The following is a 12,958-nucleotide window of genomic DNA, read 5'->3' as shown; positions in this document are numbered from 1 at the left end:
AGGGCTCCGCCTCCGCGGCGGCTATTCCGCGCAGCGGCTCTCGTGCAGCGAGGACGCCACCACTACGCCACGTGCAGACAGCGGCCAATAGCCGCACCCTCCGGTTTCGTATATAGGGACCCGCTGTGCCCTAGTCCAGCCAGTCTGGTACTCACTCTGGATTGCGTTTCTATCTCGGCGGTACTGCGTTCTGGTCGTTGCTCGTTGTTGACAATTGCCTGGCTCTGGTTCCAAGTGGATTTACTGTTGGTGTTTGGTGTTGTGGTTTCCACAAGCCTCCATTGTTTATCTCTTCCTTGTTATGTTGGTCTTAGTCGGTCGTGGTCAGTTGTCGTTGGTCTGTCGTCCGACTCGTCCTTGTGTTTACCCAGTGGTGCGTGCTCCACAGCCGGCGGCTTCCCCGCCTGGCGGCTCCGATCCGCAGCCCAAGGCGTTCCCGCGGTTGGTTTTGGTTACTACATAACCTTTTCTGAAAATTTTGCGTTTATAGTTCAAGATGCCATCTAAGGATATCATTGGGATAACAGTCAAGCAACTCTCCAGCCATTTGCGATTTACTATAGAGGTGAATCAGGTGACATGTCTGTCATGAACCTGTGCGTTTGTAGCGACTGTTAAATTCATGATGCCATTGCAGTTCACGCCCACATTCGCACTGTCATGGCATACGTGACAAACAAGCTGCCACACATACATTTTGCAAAATACTTCAGTGATGGGGCAGCTAGTCAGTACAAAAACTGTAAAAATATCAAAAATTTATGCATGCATTACCATGATTTTCAGATTCACGCAGAACGGAATTTTTTCACGACAATTCATGGTAAAAATGTATGTGATGGTATTGTTGCTATCATTAAGTGCATGGCATCACGAGCTAGTCTGCAGCACCCTACAGAAGGTCACATTCTAACACCTCTTCAATTATTTGTCTGGGTACAGAAAAATATATCTGGCATACAATCATTCTATGTTTCGAAAGATGAGGTGAAATCAGTGAAAGAGTTGCTAAAAAGCAGACTAGATCACGTTAAAACTGTTGCAGGCACAAGGAGCCATCATCACTTCTCTCCAGTGGACTCTGACAATATGCAGATGAGCAGACTGACTGGTTATAACTATAGGTTCATGCACAACAGGATTCAGAAGCAAAAGCAGCAACATACAACCACGTTGCTATGTTATTGCTCTTTATAATGACAAATGGCACTTAGGATGTGTTGCAGAGTGCTGTGAAGCAGAAGGTGATGTATTTGTGAACTTCCTGGCACCAGCAGGCCCAGCAAGATCATTTCATTGGACACATTTGGCAGACAGATGTTGGATTCCTTTTGAACATATTCTTATGACAGTTCCAGTTCCTACCACAGTGTCAGGAAGACAGTACAATTTGCCACTCAATGTACGGAGTACAGTAGCTAAAGTGTGGGAGAACTTCTGTTCGAAGCACAATCGACTGGTTTTTAGCAGTTCAAGTGCAGTAAACATTAATGATAGGTTGTGTTAATCTGTCTATATGTTGTTGCTTAGTGATTAAACAGTTGTGGGAGAGGGCAAGAAGAGACAAAACAGTTTATGATATGTTTTTACAAAACTGTGTTGTGGAACAATGGTCCCATCACTAAATACATCTGTCAACTTCCAATGTACACAAATGTCTTACAATAACATGCTGACATTTTGAGATATATATCATTATGGTCTACTTATGCAGTGTGTGAAATTTGGCTTGGATACCACTTGTTCCTTTTGTGCTACCACACTTGGAAAATCCATGTTTTTCAGGTAATTTTACAATTTTTTGTATTTTCATGTGCATGTAACTCAGTTTTTGTGACTGATATGGACATGATGAGTTCTGTGTGTGTTTAGGCCACATTACACTTACCAAAAAATATTTATACCCTTTTTGAGTGAATTATATTTGGCATAGAGGGCACCTACAATATGTACCTTTTAACATATTACATTTTTAATCACATTTTGGAATTTTTTATTTTCCCTCAGAAATATGTTGTTGGTGTTTTGATTAATAGAGTGTGTTCTTTAAGTGGATGATACTGGGTTGTAAAAATTTCACTGGATTGTGTGGAATAGTTCCAAAGTTATTAAGACCTGAAATTGGGTCTGAAGATAGATTGCCAGATGCGGGTTGCAGTTTCCGGGTCACGCCACCGTCTTTCACAAGTCATAATCCTGGAACTAATTGGCAGGGGAAACTAATACTTTGTACACGAGTGTTCCACACATGATAGAATTAGTGTACTGAATTTCAGTCAAATCTGAGACTATGAGCTGGAGCCCCTGGTTGAACTGACATGGAATGACCCATGTGCTATCTGAGTCCATGTCCGAACCATCTAATTGTAAATTTAGGAAGATATGTTCAAGGCTGTTATCCACCTTCGACTCCCTGTCAAAGTGTTATTTCTGAAACTTTGCAGCGTGCCACACAAATTGAAGCCACACTGAAGGAGATGCTGTCTATTGCTTCAAGCACAAGTATTTCAGTGTCTGTTACCTTGAATGTATTGTTTTTTCCCCCAACACAGATTGTAACCTGTGCGCAAATAAATTCTATCAGGTTATACTCACAGTGATATGAGGGTCAACGCATAACTGTGGACCACATTCATTTAACCAGCTTCAGGGGTTCACCACGAGTCTGGCTTATATTGTCCGGAATATTTTTCAGCCAGAGCACAATATCTCCTTTCCTGGTGCTCGTACCTGGCCTTTTCTCTGTAACAGCTGAATGACAACTGGCATGGTAACTACAATGGCTGACTTCAAAGCAAGGTATTGCACGAATTGTTCAGTGAACCACTTCTTGAAAGTGACAGCGTTCATTTCCAAATGGTAGTCACTACTGTCTTTCTTACAGCTAAATACACGTTTACTCTCAGGAACGAAATCAGAAGAAGAGCCAGCATGCAGAATAAGTATCTGAGAAGCTTTTCCTATAGGAACTTTAAAACTGCCAATACCATAACTCGTTTACCAGGGGGTATTTACTGTATGATTCTGATTCACCCACATTTCATCAAGGTAACACACTGCAGAACTACCTCCTCCTCTTGTATCATGCATTTATAAGGCAAGTGGTTCATGCTGCTTCTGTGTCACTTCTTTCAATTAAAAACTCTCTTCTTAACATTTTTGAAACCAATATATTTTAATATTCTTTGCACTGATGAAGCACTACCTTTGAAGCCAATTCACTCATGCATAATTGTAACAAATTTTTGTAATATCAGGTATTCTCTTCTTATAAACATTTAAAACACGGAGTGCTTTAAAATATCGTTGCCAAAACCATCTATTTGTGTTACAGGTATCTTGCAATATCAATGCTTTCCAGGTAACATGAACACAAATTTTCCTGTAGTTTCTACAGCTACGACACTTCTGTTTACTATTCTCTGTACAGTTATCTTGCCGACACATGCTTCTGCATTCGTTCTCGAGACTTCAAAATGTCCAAAACAGAAGTCTCGCTTTCAGATTCACATTTGAAAAAGTTACAAATGCGGGAAATAAACTTCCATGTCTGCTTGTGAAGCATCTACGTCTGCATCTACACGATTACCTGCAATCCACAATTAAGTGCCAGGCAGAGGAGTCATGCAACCACCCTCAAGCTATTTTTCTACCATTCCACTCTCTCACTGTGCACAATAAACATGGACACTTTAGTCTTTCCGTGTGAGCCTTTATTTCTTTTGTTTTATTATTATGATCATTCCTCCTTATGTGGGTGGCCGCCACTCTGTAGAGAAAGTTGGCATCTGAAATTTCAAGAGAAGATCCTGCCACAATGAAAAATGCCTTTGTTTTGATCACTGCCACCACAGTTCGCAGTAATACAAAACGAGCTGCCCTTCTTTGAATTTTTTTGATCAATCTTATTTGCTGTGGGTCCCACACCAGACAACAGTACTCCAGCAGAGAGCAGAAAAGCATGGTGTAAGTAGTCTCTTATGTAGGCCTGTTGCATTTTCTAAGTGTTCTACCAATTAATTGCAGTCTTTGCGTTGCTTTCCACACTACATTATCCGTGCGATTGTTGAAATTCATGTTATTCATAATTGTAATCCTTACGTATTCAGTTAAATTTACAGCCTTTATATGTGTGTTTTATCCTGTAAACCACAATTTAACGGATTCCTTTTATTACTCGTGTGGATTTTTCATTATTTAGAATCAATTGCCACTTTCCTCACCATACAGATAGATGGTCTAAATCGTTTTGTAATCTGTTTCAATCATCGATGACTTTATAAGAGGGCTGCTCAGATTGTCTCCTAAATCATTTATTAGCTCAGGAACAGCAGGAGGCCTATGAACCTTTCTTGCAAAAGCCAAGTATCACTGCTATTTTATTCCACAATTTTCCGTCAATTACTATAAACTGTGACCTTGGACATGAAATCGTGAACCCAGTCACATAACTAAAATGATACACCATAGCTGTGCAATTTAATTAAAGTTGTTTGTCTGATATTTCAAATGTATTGCCATCATCTGACATTCATTTTACAGATACACATTCACAGCTATACTGCTACAAGAAAGTAAAATTCACATCTGAATGAATAATTCAGTCGCTCCGTGAATGAAACTGCACTGTCGCAAAATAAGGAAACAGCGCAGCATCGCAGCAGGCGGGAGAGAGATTCTCGCAGTCCAATTTGTATCTCACAGCTAGCCCTGGGAGAGAGAATGAATTTTATTGGCCGGTAGCAGTTAATGGTTGGGGATGCGCAGAACAGCTGAAAATAGGACCGCCGTCCTACATGAGGTGAACTTTAGGCAGACATGGGGAGGCAACAGCTGAGGTATCAGAAGTGTGATACCTATGTTGTTACGGGGTTCATTCAGGTGGAGACATAACAGCCCTACCACACGGACTGGCTACACAGGCTGGTGAGCTAGCGGGGCGGGAGGAGGCTACGACAGGGAAGAAAAAGAGGAAGGACAGGGGGAGAGGAATCCACAATGTAGATGCTAGGGAGGAAGTTGTTCTCCAAGTGGCCCACACTACGGAAAGGAAATTTAGAAGTGGGAGTCAAACCCCAAAGAGGGATCAAAAATGCCAAAGAGAAAGCATGGCAGATAAAAGGCAAGGGGAACAAAACCATGAGCAATATAGGAAACCGGGTGGATAGCCAGGTCGACACAAGACCACCGAGAGAGGGGAAGGAGGGGCCAGCAGGGAAGGAGCCACGGCAGGGAGGCAGTGGCACAGGGAAGGAATTGTAGCGCAGGAAGGAAGAATGGGCTGCAATAGCTCGAGGTCCAGTGTGCGTCACGTGTGAACTCACGAAAGAATCCTGAGGCCCCTGGGGATAACTACAGTGTTTCATGTTAAGTTGTAATTTGAATTACTAGATGAAGATTGCCACTGAATAATGTGAGAAGAGGAGTAGCATTCTTGTTCACAAAGTAGCTTGTTTTCTACTAATATACAGAATGATTAAGCTGAGCTGTTAACCTCAGCGTACAGTCCATTTTAATTACAGATATATTGGCATCAACCTCGCTTTACAAATTAAACCATAGTAATTTCTGCTATTAATATCATAATCCTGAAAGAGAGAAATTCAATGGCATTTTACTCTTCAAAATCCAATCACCACTTTCAGAGTAATTAAAATACTTGCTAGAACTTAGGCACAGTCTGGTTTCGATTCGTGATTTCATATCCAAAATACGTCTTAATCAAATTCGTAGGGAAAAAGGTGTCAAACCGCAGCAAAACCGGTATGAAAGGGGCACAGAGGAAACGTAACTTTCATTCTGTCCGTGTTTTCATTTGTGCGAAATACCAGTTACCTGAAAAAATAAATGTCTTTCACAAATCAAGATAAACTAAATATGCTACTTCTTTATGTAGAACACAAGGAACGTGAAGAGAACTGATGACATATGCACGAAGGTATTTCTACAGACGTTGCCCAACAAGAATGATAATTCAATAAAAAAGCAAAACAATTTTAATGGAAGGGCACCAGAATACAACACAAAGGGTAGGGCACAGTATTGCAATGAGCAGAGTAAACGAAATAGATGGCAATTAATACTCATCCACAGGTTAGCTCCAGAGTATTTAGGAATGCCTCTGGAATAAATCAACCCAGAGTTGTACACATTTTGCACGCAAATAGCACCTGCCCATACTGTGTCACTCACTTCACCAGCAGATTAACCAGCGAGATTTCAGATGATGATGTGCCACACAGTTCTGATCCAACATTAGGGAAATAGATTTTTTCTTGAAAGAATTCTCTTTGCTCATAAAGCCACCATTACAAATCTTGTTGCTGAATGTAATAAACACACTTTATTTGGCCACTGAGAATCTTCACATGTTGAACATCAGAGGTAGTCGAGTGTGAATGTCTGACGTTGGATTATTAGACTATGTGATTGGTTCTTAATTCACTGACCAAACCTGGAGACTGTGTGATTGGTCATTACTTCACTGAACAAACCTGGGGACTGCACAATTGGTCCTTAATTCATTGAACAAACCTGAACACATAAAAGAAATACACAATTTTTTACTTAAGTGCTACTTGCTCTCCTAGAGGAAGTACCACTTCAGAGATGTATACAATGAGTGCCCAATTCACAACTCACTTGTGGCTAAGAAAGCAGTCACGCAGCTCTTTCCTGTCACTGAACAAGAAGTGGAAGCATTATCTATTGGCCTGCAAGTCTGCCTGATATGACATCAATGGACTTATTTCTCAAGGATAAACTCAAAGACGACGACTATGCAATCATTCCGATGAGTTAAGAGGATTTAAAACACCATGCTGTAGCAGCAAGTGTAATGATATCAAAGAAGTCCTGTTGTGAATTTTCTCAGAGTCGTGTGACAGTCGACCATTATGAATCTATGAAACTATTTTCCTCCTCTTAGTTAAAACTTGATTGATGGGGATGCTTCTTTGTCAGCGTTTTTTGGATGATCATGGTCAGACAAATTATTTATTATTATGAGGCTCATCCTCTAATATTCTCACACACATAGCAGTAACTTCTCTCCTGTCTAAAATAGGGTCACTGTTATTACTAACTCTTGTGTCCATTCTAAACAAAATTAACTGGAGCTCAACTATTAGGACGATAAATGTTACAAATATGAACTTACTCCTTCACTTCCTCAACAAAGCTCTTCTGCTGCAGACCTGAATCCTCTGTTTCCGCAAACTAAAACAAAAGAGAATAGTCTAGTTAAGAAACAACAGAACATTACAAAATAATAAAACAAAAGTCACAAAATTATGTTGTATTCATCCTAAAGCACCACATTCAAGAATGAAAGTGCTTATTCATTTGATCTCTTCATAGATGTTTATCCGCAAATTCTAAAGATGAAGTGCTCATCCAGACTCATGGTGTTACAACTGACTTCAATGTTGTCATCCTCCATAATCACCATATTAAATGCAGGATTCTCCTGCTTCATCAAAACTGTTCAAATTTCAAAAGTTTCAAAAACCATTCAGTAGTGTAGCATAAAATAAAAAAAAATTTATACAGGCCTTTGAAAAGGAGGTTTTATACATGGAAGAATCCCGGAGATACTAAAAGGTATCAGATAGATTACATAATGGTAAGACAGAGATTTAGGAACCAGGTTTTAAATTGTAAGACATTTCCAGGGGCAGATGTGGACTGACCACAATGTATTGGTTATGAACTGCAGATTAAAATTGAAGAAACTGCAAAAAGGTGAGAATTTAAGGAGATGGGACCTGGATAAACTGACTAAACCAGAGGTTGTACAGAGTTTCAGGGAGAGCATAAGGGGACAATTGACAGGAATGGGGGAAAGAAGTACAGTAGAAGAAGAACGGGTAGCTCTGAGGGATGAAGTAGTGAAGGCAGCAGAGGAGGAAGTAAGTAAAAAGACGAGGACTAATAGAAATCCTTGGGTAACAGAAGAAATATTGAATTTAATTGATGAAAGGAGAAAATATAAAATTGCAGTAAATGAAGCAGGCAAAAAGGAATACAAACGTCTCTAAAATGAGATCGACAGGAAGTGCAAAATGGCTAAGCAGGGATGGCTAGAGGTCAAATGTAAGGATGTAGAGGCTTATCTCACTAGGGGTAAGATAGATACTGCCTACAGGAAAATTAAAGAGACCTTTGGAGAAAAGAGAACCACTTGTATGAATATCAAGAGCTCAGATGGAAACCCAGTTCTAACCAAAGAAGGGAAAGCAGAAAGATGGAAGGAGTATATAGAGGGTCTATACAAGGGCGATTTACTTGAGGACAATATTTTAGAAATGGAAGATAATATAGATGAAGATGAAATGGGAGATACGATATGGTGCGAAGAGTTTGACAGAGCACTGAAAGACCTGAGCTAAAACAAAGCCCCGGGAGTAGACAACATTCCATTAGAACTACTGACGGACTTGGGAGAGCCAGTCCTGACAAAACTCTACCATCTGGTGAGCAAGATGTATGAGACAGGCGAAGTACCCTCAGACTTCAAGAAGAATATAATAATTCCAATCCCAAAGAAAGCAGGTGTTGACAGATGTGAAAATTACCGAACTATCAGTTTAATAAGTCACAGCTGCAAAATACTAACGCGAATTCTTTACAGACGAATGGAAAAACTGGTAGAAGCCGACATCAGGGAAGATCAGTTTGGAGTCCGTAGAAATATTGGAACACGTGAGGCAATACTGACCTTACGACTTATCTTAGAAGAAAGACTAAGGAAAGGCAAACCTACGTTTCTAGCATTTGTAGACTTAGAGAAAGCATTTGACAATGTTGACTGGAATACTCTCTTTCAAATTCTAAAGGTGGCAGGGGTAAAATACAGGGAGTGAAAGGCTATTTACAATTTGTACAGAAACCAGATGGCAGTTATAAGAGTCAAGGGGCATGAAAGGGAAGCAGTGGTTGGGAAGGGAGTGAGACAGGGTTGTAGTCTCTCCCCGATGTTATTTAATCTGTATATTGAGCATGCAGTGAAGGAAACAAAAGAAAAATTCAGAGTAGGTATTAAAATCCATGGAGAAGAAATAAAAACTTTGAGGTTCGCCGATGACATCGTAATTCTGTCAGAGACAGCAAAGGACTTGGAAGAGCAGTTGAACGGAATGGATGATGTCTTGAAGGGAGGATATAAGATGAACATCAACAAAAGCAAAACGAGGATAATGGAATGTAGTCGAATTAAGTCAGGTGATGCTGAGGGAATTAGATTAGGAAATGAGACACTTGAAGTAGTAAAGGAGTTTTGCTATTTGGGGAGCAAAATAACTGATGATGGTCGAAGTAGAGAAGATATAAAATGTAGACTGGCAATGGCAAGGAAAGCATTTCTGAAGAAAAAAAAAATTAACATCAAGTATAGATTTAAATGTCAGGAAGTCGTTTCTGAAAGTATTTGTATGGAGTATAGCCATGTATGGAAGTGAAACATGGACAATAACTAGTTTGGGCAAGAAGAGAATAGAAGCTTTGGAAATGTGGTGCTACAGAAGAACGCTGAAGATTAGATGGGTAGATCACATAACTAATGAGGAGGTATTGAATAGAATTGGGGAGAAGAGGAGTTTGTGGCACAATTTGACAAAAAGAAGGGACCGGTTGGTAGGACATGTTCTGAGGCATCAAGGGATCACAAATTTAGCATTGGAGGGCAGCGTGGAGGGTAAAAATTGTAGAGGGAGACCAAGAGATAAATACACTAAGCAGATTCAGAAGGATGTAGGTTGCAGTAGGTACTGGGAGATGAAGAAACTTGCACAGGATAGGGTAGTATGGAGAGCTGCATCAAACCAGTCTCAGGACTGAAGACCACAACAACAACAACATGCCTTTGAAGATATTGTGTCTTCTTCGGTAATGTGAATTAGTCCAGAAGGCTGTGGATGTAAACTGTGTAAATTGTATTTACATTTTTTGTGTATAGAAAGAGAAATAACAAGCCATCATTTTCTGTACAATCTTCATATATGTGGACAAAACAGGCTGCTCATTATAATTGCAGTGATGGCCAGAGGAACCTATAGTGAAGTACAGTAAATGCACACATTTATACAAACAACTTCATGTACTTTCTGACTCATCAGTAGCAAAAAAATAACAATGCCAGAAAATGCCATGTATTTTTAGTTCATTTAAAATCCCTATGCCATCTGCTGAACACTGCACATCTGTTTAAAAATAAACATCTGTAAATTACCATCTGGTGCCTAATGCTTACCATTACAGAAAGCTTTGTTCAAGGAGAGACAGTCTGTTTCCTTAAATAAGAACACCTTTTACAATAATTTAGCCAAAATTAAATACTTACCTGTACATCTTCACTGTCTAAACTGAGAGGGTCCTGGGCACTGCTCGATTCCTCGACCATGCAATCTTCCTGAAACAGCAAGGCACAAGTGTAAACACCATATGGAAGTGTTTAATGCTTAGGTAAAACATACATTCCAGCTCTTTATTTGTAATTCCTCATTTAGATTACACCATGTCACACACAATCTGTGACATAACCATTCTCAGTCCAAAGCCATCGTAGGATTCTGTCAAACGAAATGAAAAAATGCTAATGAGACGAGACTGTAAGAGCACACCATTATGGAGTGGCTTTGTTTTGTTTCAGGGCGCGAAAACAACTAGGGTCGTATGTGCCCGTGTCAAAACTGTAGAACACCAAGGCAAAGAGAGGAGTAAAAACAACTGCACATCAATCCCAATCAATGGAGGTCCTGACTAAAAATTAAATGACCTTCACCAAATGGCTACGACGGTTAAAGAGTAAAACGCATTCGACACCCAGAGCATCCTTCAATAAAATGGCCTGTAACTCAGATGGCAAATACAAATGGGGAGGTAAGCAGTTAAAAAAAGGGCATTCCGCCAGGAAATGGCGGACAGACAAAAGTTGGGCGCAATGTGTACAAAGTGGTGGGGGAGCACCACTTAACAAATGGCAACGGCTAAAGACACAGTGCCGAATATGCAACCCAGTTAAAATGATCTCCTCGCACTGAGAAGGCCGAGAGGAGGTCGTCCGAGCCACTGGGAGAGGCTTAATAACCCAGTGCTGGTTCTCATGAAGGGAGGACCAGTGGTAATGACACTACCTGCTGATACACTGTGACACAGAGATCATTGGAGGGAACAGAAGAACTAGCGGGCTGAGGTACGAGGACAGCAGCCTCGGCAGCAGCAACAGCGGCTTAGTTTCCTGTCAGACTGATGTGACCAGGAACCCACATAAATACTACAGAAGCTCCATCAAGAGTGAGGAAGTGACAGCTTTCCTGGACCAGTCGCACTAAGTGACAGACGGTGTGCAGCACACGGAGGCTTCGACACCTGAGCAGATGACACAATTGAAAAGCCCGTGTTGCCGGATGTGCTGCGTAGCCGTATACAGGGCGAAGGGCTCTGCTGTAAATACTGAGCAGTGTTCCGGAAGCAGATATTGAAAAATGTCCAGAGCCAATGACGAAGGCACATCCGACACCGCGGTCACTCCGAGAGCCGTCAGTGTACACAAAGGTACTATCACAAAATTCCACGCTAATGTCGTGAAGCTGAATGCGATAGAGTGAGGCTGGAATAGTGTCCTCGGGAAGTGAATTAAGGTCGAAGTGAACACAGGACGCTGCGTGAAGTCGAGGTAGTGAAGGGTCCACACCCACCAGGAAAGTGGCAGGTAGGGGGAAGTTGAGTCGTCAGAGCAAGACCCAAAAGCAAACTCCACAAGGTAACACCAAAGAGGGACACGCCCCATACTGGCCGTCAAAGGAGTCACTGAAGGAGGAGGCACAGGATAGGTGGCCAAGCACGGCAGACATACGGCACGCATACCTGCCGAGGAGAAAGTCACGGCAGGAGGATAGCGGTAGTTCGGCAGCTTCTTCGTACGGACTCACAACCGGGCTAGTGTAAAAGACGCCAGTGGCCAAACGGATACCACAATGGTGGATAGTATTGAGACGGAGTAAAAAGGATGCACAAACGAATGGACCAGTACAAATGGAGAAGGTGATACGATCTGCTCCCCAGGAAGTACCACAGAGGGCTGCCAGGTAAGGCATTTGGGAGGACCGAGAGTTTCGCATTGAGCACGAGCCCCAGGAATTTCGTAGTTTCAACAAATGGAAGAGTAACAGGTCCAAGATGTAAAGACATGGAAGAAACCAATTGCACTGCCAGAATTTCATACAAACAGTTTTGTCAGTGTCAAAATGAAAGTCGTTGTTGATGCTCTGTGAGTAAAGATGATCAATACATTGGTGAAGACACCGCTCAATCAGACAAGTCTCTGGAGAACTGCAATAAATAACAAAATCGTTGACGAAAATGGAACCGGAGGTGCCCGGCGGGGAGACAGGGCATTATAGGGTTAATAGCAAAGAGGATGATGCTCAAAATGGAACCCTGAGGCACATAATTTTCCTGGATAAAGGTGTCCGGCATGGCAGAACCCATACGCACCTTGAAAACTCGGTCCTTTAAAAATTTCTGAAGGAAACAGGGCAGACAGCCACGGAAGCCCCAGGTTGACAGAGGATACCAGTCCTCCAGCAGGTGTCATAGGCTTTCTCCAAATTAAAAAAAAAAAAAAACATGGCCACAGTCTGGAATTTCCGCAGAAAACCATTCACGACACGAGTGGACAAAGTGATGAAATGGTCAATTGCAGAATGCACTGTGCAGTAATTAGTAAATTGCAAGTCTCTAGCCACTGTACCAGCCGGGCATGAAATATACATTCCATCATCTTGTAAACACAGCTGGTGAGAGAAATGGGGCAGTAGCTAGACAGAAGGTGTTTGTCCATACCAGGTGTAGGTATGGGTATGACAGTGACTTCACACCAGCATCTGGAAAATATGTCTTCTGCCCAGATACAGTACTACGTATCAAGCAGAAAATACTTTCCCACAAGTGAAAGGTG

General features: G+C 41.5%; 1 protein-coding gene across 1 annotated transcript in view; it reads right to left on the bottom strand.

The window, feature by feature from the left end:
* Positions 1-12,958, bottom strand: part of LOC126425226 (zinc finger protein ZFP2-like) — a 66,999-nt gene that overhangs the window by 38,676 nt on the left and 15,365 nt on the right. Inside the window, exons 3-4 of the mRNA XM_050088183.1 lie at positions 10,340-10,408; positions 7,160-7,218 (exon numbers count right to left, since the gene is read on the bottom strand). Of these exons, the coding sequence (XP_049944140.1) occupies positions 7,160-7,218; positions 10,340-10,408 (128 nt within the window). The remainder of the gene's footprint in view (positions 1-7,159; positions 7,219-10,339; positions 10,409-12,958) is intronic.

This window comes from Schistocerca serialis, chromosome 10 (assembly GCF_023864345.2).
Source record: "Schistocerca serialis cubense isolate TAMUIC-IGC-003099 chromosome 10, iqSchSeri2.2, whole genome shotgun sequence".
NCBI classification, from domain to species: domain Eukaryota; kingdom Metazoa; phylum Arthropoda; class Insecta; order Orthoptera; family Acrididae; genus Schistocerca; species Schistocerca serialis.
Note: the sequence above shows the minus strand (reverse complement) of the source record. Positions and strands in the feature narration are given on the sequence as shown.